The 11,878-nt window shown below is 39.1% G+C and overlaps 1 protein-coding gene across 6 annotated transcripts in view; it reads left to right on the forward strand.

Annotated features, from left to right (window-relative positions):
* Window positions 1-9,990, forward strand: part of DIXDC1 (DIX domain containing 1) — a 79,511-nt gene extending 69,521 nt beyond the window's left edge. For 5 of the 6 annotated variants that reach the window (XM_069554985.1, XM_069554984.1, XM_069554981.1 and 2 more), the window contains 3 exons: window positions 3,638-3,743; window positions 4,883-4,991; window positions 6,695-7,737. In XM_069554985.1, coding sequence (XP_069411086.1) covers window positions 3,638-3,743; window positions 4,883-4,991; window positions 6,695-6,775 — 296 coding nt within the window. In that variant the 3' untranslated portion in view covers window positions 6,776-7,737. Of the gene's footprint in view, window positions 1-3,637; window positions 3,744-4,882; window positions 4,992-6,694 lie in introns of all 6 variants that reach the window. The other variant, XM_069554982.1, reaches the window with a different exon arrangement.
* The last annotated feature ends 1,888 nt before the right edge of the window (window positions 9,991-11,878 follow it).

The raw sequence follows: 11,878 nt of genomic DNA on the forward strand, positions 1-11,878 counted from the left end.
TTTGACCAGTTGATTATTCATAATAGTGCAAAATCTATTTGATGGCTCAAGGATAGGCTTTTCAACAAATCGTCCTGGAACAATTAAAGACCCACATCAAAAAAAGATCATTGAGCCACCCTTCATACTACATATAAAAAACTGACTCCAAATGAACCATACATGTCAGTTAAAAGCTAAAATTGATTTCTGATGCCTTTTAAAATCATGTATGTTATTTACACATACATATACACACCGCTGTGTTTCTGGGTCATTTGTTCTCTGAGGTTTTCAAGATTTTTTAAAATTACTTTATTTATGTATATTTTGCCTGCGCTGCACAGCATACAAGATGGTTCCCCAAACAGGGATCACACCCAGTCCTCCGCGGTGAAAGCACCAAATCCTAACCACTAGGCCACCAGAGAACTCCCTCTGTGGTTTCCGTATATAACTTCTATAGTAATGTCACCCTGGAACAACAGTGATCATTTTATCAATATGATTTAAAGTGGAGTAAGACTATTTCTCTCTCATTATGCTTTTTCTTTTTTACTCAGAGTCTGTGCAATCTAACTCGGCCTTCTTCACTAGTCACCCCAAAGTCCTCTCATTAATGTCACCAGCGACCTGTTTACCACACCTGTGTTTATCTACCAGACTTCTGTGTGGCATCTGATGTACTCTTACCCTCCAGTTCACCCAAAGTGTGTGTATAACATTTTATTGGTCAGCATGGACTGCCATAACAGAACGCCATAGACTGAGTGGCTTAACAGCAGTTTATTTTCTCACAGTTCTGGAGGCTGGAAGTCCCAAGATGAGGATGCCGTGTGGTCAGATCTGCTGAGGGAGGGTGTTCTTCCTGGCTGGCAGACAGTCACCTTCCTGCTGAGTCTCCATATGGTAGAGAGAGCTCTGGTGTTTCTTCCTCTTTGTATGGGGGCACCAGTTCTTTGGGATGAGAACTGGTCTACTCTTATAACCTCATTTAACTTTAATCCCTCCTTAAAGGCCTATCTGCAGTATATTCTTGCCTGGAGAATCCCACAGAGGAAGAGCCTGGTGGGCTACAGTCCGTGGGGCTGCAAAGAGTCGGACACAACTGAGCAACTAACACTTTCACTTTTCACTATTTTTGCATCTCTAGTTCTTGATACATAATAGGCACCCAGTAAACATTTTAAATGGATGACACTTCTGTTCCCCTGTCTTAGGTAACTACCATGAATCTATTTCCTAGATCATAAATTTTGGTTATTTTTCACTTTCTCTTTTATCCTTGACATTCAACTATATGGAAAGTACTAAGACTTTTACCTTCTAAAGGTCTCCCAAATTCATCCCTTCTCTAGCTCCAGGGCTATATCTTACCCTTCCAAGCCTTTCAGATTATCTTAATTGCCTCTTAATGGGATCACCCTTTCCAGAATTTCTCCCATCCAACCCTTTATTTTGCTGCTAGACTGACGTTTCTAAAATGCCAGTCTGATCATATCGGTTCCTTTTAACATCTCCCTAGAGCTTAAGACTAATATCTAAATGTCTTAGCCTGGCAGAGTCCTTTGTGATTTGGGCCGTGCCTACCTTATTATCCTCATTTTCCATTACTTCCCAAAGTAGAATGCTCAAGCCTTACTAGTCAACTTTCATTTTTATAGATACGTGATCCTTTTTCATGCCTTTATAAGTATCCTTCATTCTTGGAATGCCTTTTCCAAATTCTACATATGATCATTTTTTTAGGTGCTTTAACAATTCTCAAATTGTTTAAACAATTTAAGGGAACTTTCTGACCTCTTCCAGGTAGAATTAACTACTCCATCTTTGGTCTTCCTTTGCAGTTTGTACAAATCTGATTTTAGTGTATTAAGTATTTGTTGGGCGATTCCCAGGTGGCTCAGTGGTAAAGAATCTACCTGCCAAGCAGGAAACACACATTCAATCCCTGGGTCTGAAAGATCCCTTGGAGAAGGAAATAGCAACACACTCCAGTATTCTTGCCTGGGAAATCCTATGGACAGAGGAGCCTGGTGGGCTATAGTCCATGGGGTTGCAGAGTTGGACACGACTTAGCAACTAAATAACAACAACAATTATTTGTTATCATACCTGTCATCTATACTGGACTATACTCTTTGAGATCAGAGGTCACATATAAAAAATTTTATATTCTCAAAATCTGGTACATGATAAGTGCTCAATAATTGTTTGTTGAATGAATGAAAAGATCAATCATAAAATTTAATGATAAAAGTGAATGTTTTATTAAAAAAGCTGCTGTGTGCCAGGCCCTTGGTGCTGGAGTCAAAGGAGCATCATGGCGTGTAGGTTTCAATAAATGGCATTCTTTGAAAAAAATTCTGAAAACTAACTGATTACTGTGCAAAGAGAGAATGTTCCCTTGTTTTTCTTCTCTGTGTTATTCATCTCTCCTACTTCCTTATTTTAAACCTCTTCCTAGGAATTGCCTGGTGGTTAATTCCCTGGTGGTTAATAACCACAAAGTGTGGTTAAGACTCCACACTTTCAACACCAAGGGTCTGGTTTTGATCCCTAGTTAGGGAATTAAGATTCCCACAAAATTTGAGGTGCAGCCAAAAAAAAAAAAAAAAAGCCTTAAAAACCCCAAACAAAAAAACCCTTGCTGGGGACTTCCATGGTGGTCCAGTGGTTAAGGATCTGCCTTCCAGTGCAGGGGCCTGGGGTTCCATCCCTGGTTGGAGAATTAAGATTCCATATTCCCCAGGGAAACTAAGCTCACCACCACTAAGACTCAGTGCAGCCGAACAAGCAAATATTTAAAAAAATAAAAAGTCTTCCTAGAACTATTCTCTGGTTGCTGCCAGTTTGATTGGGATCAATGGCCTAGAATAAGTTAGGAAAACCTGTGTATCTGGAATTGCAGGAGATGTTTTAATAAAAGTTTGTTTTTGGTCCTGATGATAAAACTTTTTAACTGGTCTCTTCTCCTATTCTCTTAAATTCATAATCACAAGTAATTCACTGGTTAAGTTTTTCTATCAGTACCTATACAAAGAAGAGAGACAAAGTATGGATCAAGAAATCTGAGTTAAAAACTGTGGGACTGAGACTATGCTGGTGGTCCTGTGGTTAAGAATCCACCTGCCAGTGCAGAAGACACTGGTTCGACCTCTGGCCCTGGAAGGTTCCCCATGCCTCATGGCAGCTGAGTAGTTACGGTGCACAGGCTCAGTTGCTCCGTGGCATGTCGAATCTTCCCAGACGAGGGATTGAACCTGTGTCCCCTGCATTCGCCGGTGTATTCTTATCCACTGTGCTACCAGGGCAGTCCCCTCCCTGAAATCTTGCCTGGCTTCTCTGACCTCTTTTGACTCTTGGCAGCAGTGCCTGTCAGAACAGTTGCTGTTCCCCTGCTAGAATCACCTGGAACAGGTGAGAAGGGATGGTCCTTGTGATAGCATCTATGTCCAAAGCACCTCCTACCTTAGTGGCCCCAGCGGTGACTTCCTGTGGGTCACACCCTATGGACAAGGTGTTTGGCAAGGGTTTCAAAACTGTGCTAATGACCTCAGGCAGCTTCATTCTCCTGGGACATTTTGAATAACTGGAAATGATGGGTTATTGGAAGCAAACTGAATGTTCTGACCACAAGGTGTCTCTCTGATTGCAGAGTTGCCTCACTCACAGAGTTCTCCAACTGTCAGCAGCGCCTGCACGAAAGTGCTCTATTTTACTGACCGGTCACTTACACCCTTCATGGTTAATATACCAAAGAGGTGAGATTCTGAATCATTATTTCTTTAAAAAGGACAGGAAGGCAGAATCATTAGTTACTGCCCACCTAACCAGCTGCAAGGTGTAGCAGTGTAGTGAGAAGGGCACAGGAAATAGAGATTCGAGTTCCAGCTTCACCACTAACCTTCAGCATTACAAGGGACGCGTCAGGATCTGCTATACAGCATAGACACAATATTGCTTCCAGTCCTGATATACAGAGATGCTCCAAGTCAGGAATAACAGTTTTTTAAGTGCTCAAAATAGCTTCTGCTGAGAGCTATGGATTACAGCCTAGCATTCCAGGGCTATTTATTGCTTATTGACCTTTGTTGCTATTGGATGACTACAACTAATCTAAAGAGAATTCATGTTAAAAACCTTGAAACTTTTCAGTTAATATACTCCTTTCTAAGGTAGCTGGCTTTGAAATAAAGATTTTTAATCTTTGGAACCAACTGCTGAGAGAGGTGTTAAGATTTACCGTTCCTAAAGGGTCTGAGTTAGAGGGGAGCTTTCTGAAGCAAAGTGGTATAGTTTGAATTCTCCCAGCCTGGAGAAATGGAATTGCTGCAAAGAAGGAAGTCAAGAGAACTTAGACATATTGATAGTTTAACAAATTAGATTGCAGACACTTTGTGTCTTATTTCCAGAGTGATACAGAAAAAAAAAGTGGTTTGGCTTCTGTCAAAGTAGTAAATCTATTTTAAATTCTCAGATTGTCCCATTTGTAATGCTATTTACATTCCCTAATGGGGCTTCCCTGGTGGCTCAGATGGTAAAGAATCCACCTGCACTGCAGGAGACCCAGCTTTTATCCCTGGATCAGGAAGATCCCCTGAAGAAGGGAACGGCTACCCATTCCAGTATTCTTTTTTTTTCCATTCCCGTATTCTTGCCTGCAGAATTCTACAGAGTCGGACACAACTGAGTGACTAACACACTTTACATTCCCTAACCATGACTAACTCCCTAGCTTCTGCTAATAGAATCATTTGAGTTACCAAGGGCAGTGACCTAACAAGGCCATGCTGTTTCTCCGAGCAGAGACTTTGACAGGGGCCTGGGTTTAAAACTAACATCTTATCTGTTCAACCCACTGATAAACAGTCTATTTTAGTGTTCTCTCCTTTTGTTGCAGGCTGGGGGAGGTGACACTGAAGGATTTTAAAGCGGCTATTGACCGGGAAGGAAATCATCGGTATCACTTCAAAGCACTGGATCCTGAGTTTGGCACTGTCAAGGAAGAGGTACAGAACCCACAGGGAGTCTGGGTGGTATTGCTGGTTGTTCTTGAACTCTACAGATTCCTACTTAAGATCTAGTACCCAGAAATACCAGAATTCCCTAACCAGGGCAGTGGAGTTTCCCAGTGCCTCAAGCCAGTTGACTACTTTAGACCGAGAAGTTTCAGGGAATGGCCCAAGAAGTTGATAGCTTCATTAGTTCATGGACTTAATCACTCTGATCAAACTTAGAATTTTTATTTTATAAAGGAAAAAGTTTTGGGGACTTCCCTGGCAGCTCAGTGGTTAAGACTCCATGATTCCAATGCACAGAGTGCAGGTTTTGAGTCCTGGTTGGAAAACTAAGATCCCACATGCCCCGGGGTATGGCCAGAAAATTTTAAAAAAAGGAAAAAGTTTTGTTAGGGAAAATAAAGAACCCACATTGAAGAAAAGCTTGGCGTTGGGGTCTTTTTTCTTTCTATAGCCAAACCTTAGAAAACTTTCTGCTTCCTGTGTAGAGCAAAATAAACAAACTGGCATGAATATATGAAATGGTATATTGTGGTGGTAGTTTCTCAGAAAATGAAAATGAGGAAACTCTGCAGTCATCTATGCTTATACTCAGTCCTTGTCTATTTTCTTAGCCTACACTTTCTAGTACATCTGCCAGAAACAGATTTTTTTTTTTTTTTTTGAAAAGAGTTCTGTGCTCTCATCAGTGTTTACAGAATGAACCACCGATTGGCTTTGCCCATCTTTTATTTTGTAAATATTTTCTGGACTTCCCTGGCAGTCTAGTTGTTAAGACTCCCTGCTTCTACTTCAGGGGCACAGGTTCAACCCCTGGTTGGGGAACTAAGATCCTGTATGCCACATGGCACAGCCACAAAAAAGAAAAAAACCAAACGAAAAAAACAACCAAATTTCTTCACTGGACTGTTTTAATAATCTTGTTCTATTAGCGACTTAGGAAATGAATAAATGAATGAAAAGGACTGCACACACACATTGAGACTAGCCTTTTTTCTGACCCTTTCTTTACAATGCCTGGGACCAAAATTTCCCCCTTTCTCTTTTATTATTATTCTCCTCCTTCTCTTTTAAATGTTTATAGTACTGCTTTCTCCTGAGAAGCCTAAAGTGCTCTATGGTTAGTAATTTATTAAATCTTATAAATCTCTATGAGCAAAGCAGTACTAGAGGGGTGCTTTTACCATTTTGTAGGTGTGGAACTAAGGATATATAAATCATACGTATATACACCATACACAATTGGCCCTTGAACAGTATGGGTTTGAACTGCATGGATCCACTTATATGCAGACACTTTTCAATAAATATGTACTACAGTATTATATGATCAGGAGTTGGTTGAATCTGAGGATGCAGAACTGTGGATATGGAGGGCTGACAGTGAAGTTATATGTGGATTTTTGACTGCACAGGGCCGGGGCAGGGAAGGGGGTGAGTGTTGTCTCTGTGTTGTTCAAGGGTCATTACATATATATATATATATATATATATATATATATATATATATATATTTTTTTTTTTTTTTACCAGTTGTAACTTTAGGGACAAAACCAAAGGAACACAGGCTCTAACTCAAGACTCCTCTACACTTTATCCTTTATGTTTGGGATCTTTTTTTATCAATCACAGATGTGTAGCAGGCCTCCCTATCTTCTAACTTTTTTTCATGGTGGCTTTTTTTCTTTTTCTAGGTTTTCCACGATGATGATGCCATTCCTGGATGGGAAGGGAAAATTGTGGCCTGGGTAGAAGAAGACCATGGAGAAAATTAATGCTGAGTATTAGATTGGGGACTTGCAGAAGTTGGCACACCCTGGCTGCTTCACTCAGGAAAGAGGACTAAAACCAGAATACACAGGAAGTTTGTGCTGCCAAAACAGAAGCTTCTCCAAGTGTGACAGCCATGGGCCAGTCCTGTTTGTGTGCCTGGCATGTGTGGCAGCTAAAATCTCTGTCCAAAAGTAGACCATGGGTTCTTCTGGAGTTCCTTGTCCGTGGGAACACACTGTTTTACTCTACTCTGCGGACAAAAAACCGAAGGCCTTAACCAACGGGGATGGATGATCCCGCTCCTATATGGGCATGGCTGCTATTATCTGGAACCTGGGAACTGGATGCATCACTCCTATGTGTTACAGTATTATTTTCATTTTAATTGGCCTCAGTGGTTGCAGCAATCAGGGTCCCAGCATTTGTACTCACAGACAAGGTGGAGGTACCAGCTTTTTGCTTCTTTGCAGCTATTGCAAACCAAGAATAACTCAAAAGGTGGTACCAAAGATGAAAGCCCACTCTTCAGGAATTTTTTTGGACTGGACGTGGATGGTGCTGAATTGCTAATTGGATTGAAAAAGGGCTGCCCATATTGTGCTGTACTATGCTAAAACCATAATTAAGACCTTGGGCTGCCTCTTGCGTCTTAACTGATTCTGCAACTTGTCCTTTAGCCCACAGAAGGCATATTTCATGTACTGCTTGTTTTTCTCTGTGGACTCTCTAACTTTAGAGCCATTCCCACCCCCACCCCACCCCCCCCACCCCACCTTCTAACTGATGAACTTTGTGTTTGAAAGGAATAAGGAGTGAAAATCTCCTTTCAAATCCAGGCGGGTATGGAAAGGTGCTGCTACCCATATCTTCTTGACTTTCTTTCTCTCATGACTTTTCTTTAGCCCATGGCATCTCCTTTGCAGTCGAAAGGAAACAAACCATTACTTTCAGTGTTTGTGATTTATAAGTACTGAGCATGAATTATTGGTCTGCCCCTCTTTGATGTCAAGGCCAGAGTTATTTTCTATTTTATATTTAGCCTAGGCTGATCCTTTAGGGCACAATAGAAACCATGGGGGCATGAGATGTGAATGGCAGGGTTGATTCTGGATGAAAAAAACAAGAATCCTTTCTCATGTGCAACACTGTCAAGTGTAGAAGCTAAAAGAGTTAAACTTTCAGAGATTACTTAGTATCTTGAGTTTTCTCATTCATTCAACCAATCAGATATATATATATATAGTCAGTATAAATATATACTATAAATATATATGTATATATCAGTCTCCAAAGCAGTCTGCCTGTGATCACCAATGTACACTGCCAAGCAGAAGAGTCAGACAGATCTGGGTTCTTGACCTGTCTGTCTCAAGTTCATCTCCCCTTTTCAGCCATTTCAACAGACTACTTGTTGGAGCTCTGACATGACATTTTGTTGTTTTATATAGATGCGTCTTTTAAAAATAGTTCATGTTTGGAGAATTCTTTTGTACTCATTTGCTTTTTGTCCAAGAACCATGTCTATTTTTATAACTTGAGTGTGAGTTCTATATATTCTTACATTCTGTATACTGTCTCCATTTTCTAGGGAACCCAGTAGCTTTTATACAGGCTCTTTCTTCTTACCAGCCCTTGTGGTTTCAGAACAAGCTTTATTTTATTACAGGTATACTAATGATAACTCCTGTTCCAGTTCTACCAGCCATTTTAGTTGTGGAGTTAGTTTTATAGAACCTCTTTGATGGCTCCTTTAGCTGACAGAAGGAACTCAAAAGATACCTGATGTCTTTCATATAAGTTTACCTGGTTTCCTCCTACTGAAGAATGATTTCTCATCAGAAATGACTGGGACAATTTGGGAAAGTCAGTTAAAAGCAAGAATAATTCATTACAAAAGCAGACAGAAGAAAACAGTATATTTGCCTTTTTTTTTTTTCTTTTCTGCCCCCCCAGGAAGTCTGGAGAAAAAGTCCTCCCATCACCAGTTTCTCTGCTGCATGAATTTTAGTGTTTTGCTGTAAGACAGCATGAGGGTTATCAGACTAAAATTTGTTATTGTATTTTCAGTACAATTTGTCTTGAATGTTAAGTCAGTTTTGTCAGTATTCTTTCAGCAAACATTCTTTCCATTATGTAAATTTAAATTTTCAGAGGAAATTAAATCAGAGCAAATTTTCAGAGTCCTTTACCTTCTTTGTCTTTTATCTCTGTGTCCTTTGGAAAAGAAGCTGCGTGGCCTTGGTTCCTCCACAGAAAGCTTAAGTTGATTTCATAGCTCATTAACCTCAGAGGCCATGGGTAATAATGAAGCACCCCCATTACAGGATGGCACGCCAGTATGTTTTTGTAAAATGTGTTGGTAATCCTCATTCTACTTTCTAAACAGGAGCCTATTCTAGGAGTGTGCATTGATTCATTCTGGTTTGAACAGTCTCCTATTTGATATATAGGAGACCTATTGACTTAAGAGTATTGCCCCCTGTTGGCATTTGTGTGGGACAGTCCATCCTGCTACCGCTGAAGTTCTTTGAGAAAACTAAAGAACTAGAAATGTTTAGAGCTCATGAAATAATCTCTAAACCCAATTTAAAAAGTGACCCTGTCATAAAAACTAAGTTAATAAAAAGTTCATTTCCTTAAACAGTCTTCATTTAAAAACTGAAGACTATTCTCACTCAGTTAACTAAAGTAGCTGGAATTGGAAAATTTTACAATTTCTACCTAAAGAATTTAGGTTAAATTTACTTGGTACTGAAATGGCTATCCTACTAACTGACCAACTTCTCAGCTCTTTTTGACCAGGATGGTTGTACATTAAGGAAGTTATCTTTATGCCCTATATTCAATCCAAGAGGACTCTAATTACTTAAAACATTTAGGTCATAATTATAATAATTTTCATTTCCCCCATAAAATAAGCATTATGATTGCACACTTCTTCTATTGTCTGAATTTATGTAAGAGGGTATAGCTTGCTTAAAATATATATGTAAAGTTATATTTTCTTAGAAACATGGATGTTTGCAACCATTGCTTTTGAAGAGATTACTATCATGTATTGTTTTACGTTTTCATAAAGATTGTGTTATACCAGAGGCTTCTGATTATCAAAGTGATAACCAGTTTTAACTGCCTGTATGTACCAGATTTGTGAACTAGTTTTTAAAAAAAAAAACGCAGAAACAAACTATGAATAAAATGGAGTTTGCAAACTAAATACCATTCATAATTTTCACTTGTGTTTATTATCAACTGAAATTAATCAAGAAAGCCATTCACATTTAGTGAAAGTAAATTTCCTCAAGTGATCTCCCTGGTAGCATGTTTACTCATTACTTGGGGAGTGGAGATAGGATTACTTTATTGCTGCAGATATTACTACTGGTATTTCTAGTGTTATTTAGCACTTCTTTTGACATTTTATGTAAATATGCAAACAAGTAAGAACCCAAGACTCTAAACTATGACAAAACAGTCTCCAACACAAAAGCAAAAAACACTGAGGCTTTCGGAAATGTATAAAACAACCAGAACCTCCAAATTAATTTGAAAGCTGCTTTCCTAAAACTTAGCCTTTATTTATTACTTTCAAGGTTTTATATATCTAAAGTTTTAGCCCTGGGTGCTTTCATTTGCCTTCCAATTATATTATTTTCATCTATTAATTACAAGCCATTTTAATTGGGTTACTCCATCATTATGTTAAGTATGTCAAGAACTTTCACTACCAACTAATTCCTCTTTACATCTCACCCATTTGATATCAGTAATATTCTACAAGTCTCAGAGGGCTTATTTGACAAACCTAATTATTCCCAGCTTACCTCTGAGGTAAACTAACCACTCCTGGACTGTTTCACCTGTGCCCTCCCATGATTTAGCTACATCTGTCAAAAGTATATTCAAAATGTGAACTTGCTATGCACAGAAAAATGAAAACAACAAGGCTTAAGTAAGGCTAAGTAACTGAACAACAAACCGAAGATCATCTTGTACAAAGGCTAAAGTAATTTAGATCCAGTTATTAAATTCAGAGTGGAAGTACTGTAGTAAGGTATCTTAGCCAATTCAAAATTGTTAAAACATTTAAATAATTTATACAGTATAAGCTCTTTCACTAATCACAATTATTCTTCCATTATTTCTTCCAATTGCTATTCATAAGTAGTTTTACATAATTGCTAACAATATAATTGCTCTACTTTTAATATTATTTCAGGTATGCCTTTCCATTTAATCTGGGAATTCTGTTTCTCATTTGTACTCCCTGCATATCATTCTGTTAGACAACTGTACTTGTTTAATCTTTTCCTCATTTTTGGATAGCTAGATTTTTCCAATTCTTTTTCTGTTATAAAGATAGTAAATAACTTAAAGTTTCCAATTTAAGTAGGTATGAAATAGTGCCTTCTGGCTGCCTTATTTTTCCAAACGTTTAATTACCTGCAAAGTTTAACATGTTTTAAAATGTTGGTTTTCTTATATTCTTGATGTTCTCTGAACATCTGTATACTGGGGACTTACGAGATATAAATACAGCACGCATTTCCTTCTAGTCTAATGCCACCCTCAGCTCAGAAATGAGATTATTTTCCAATTATAGGATGATAACCTGACCGCAGCCTTGAAATTAAAAGACGCTTACTCCTTGGAAGAAAAGTTATGACCAACCTAGATAGCATATTCAAAAGCAGAGACATTACTTTGCCAACAAAGGTCCATCTAGTCAAGGCTATGGTTTTTCCTGTGGTCATGTATGGATGTGAGAGTTGGACTGTGAAGAAAGCTGAGCGCCGAAGAATTGATGCTTTGGAACTGTGGTGCTGGAGAAGACTCTTGAGAGTCCCTTGGACTGCAAGGAGATCCAACCAATCCATTCTAAAGGAGGTCAGCCCTGGGTGTTCTTTGGAAGGAATGATGCTAAAGCTGAAGCTCCAGTATTTTGGCCACCTCATGCGAAGAGTTGACTCATTGGAAAAGACTGATGCTGGGAGGGATTGGGGGCAGGAGGAAGAGGGGACGACAGAGGATGAGATGGCTGGATGGCATCACTGACTAGATGAACGTGAGTCTGAGTGAACTCCGGGAGATGGTGATGGACAGGG

Source organism: Ovis canadensis, chromosome 15 (assembly GCF_042477335.2).
Source record: "Ovis canadensis isolate MfBH-ARS-UI-01 breed Bighorn chromosome 15, ARS-UI_OviCan_v2, whole genome shotgun sequence".
Classification (NCBI taxonomy): Eukaryota; Metazoa; Chordata; class Mammalia; order Artiodactyla; family Bovidae; genus Ovis; species Ovis canadensis.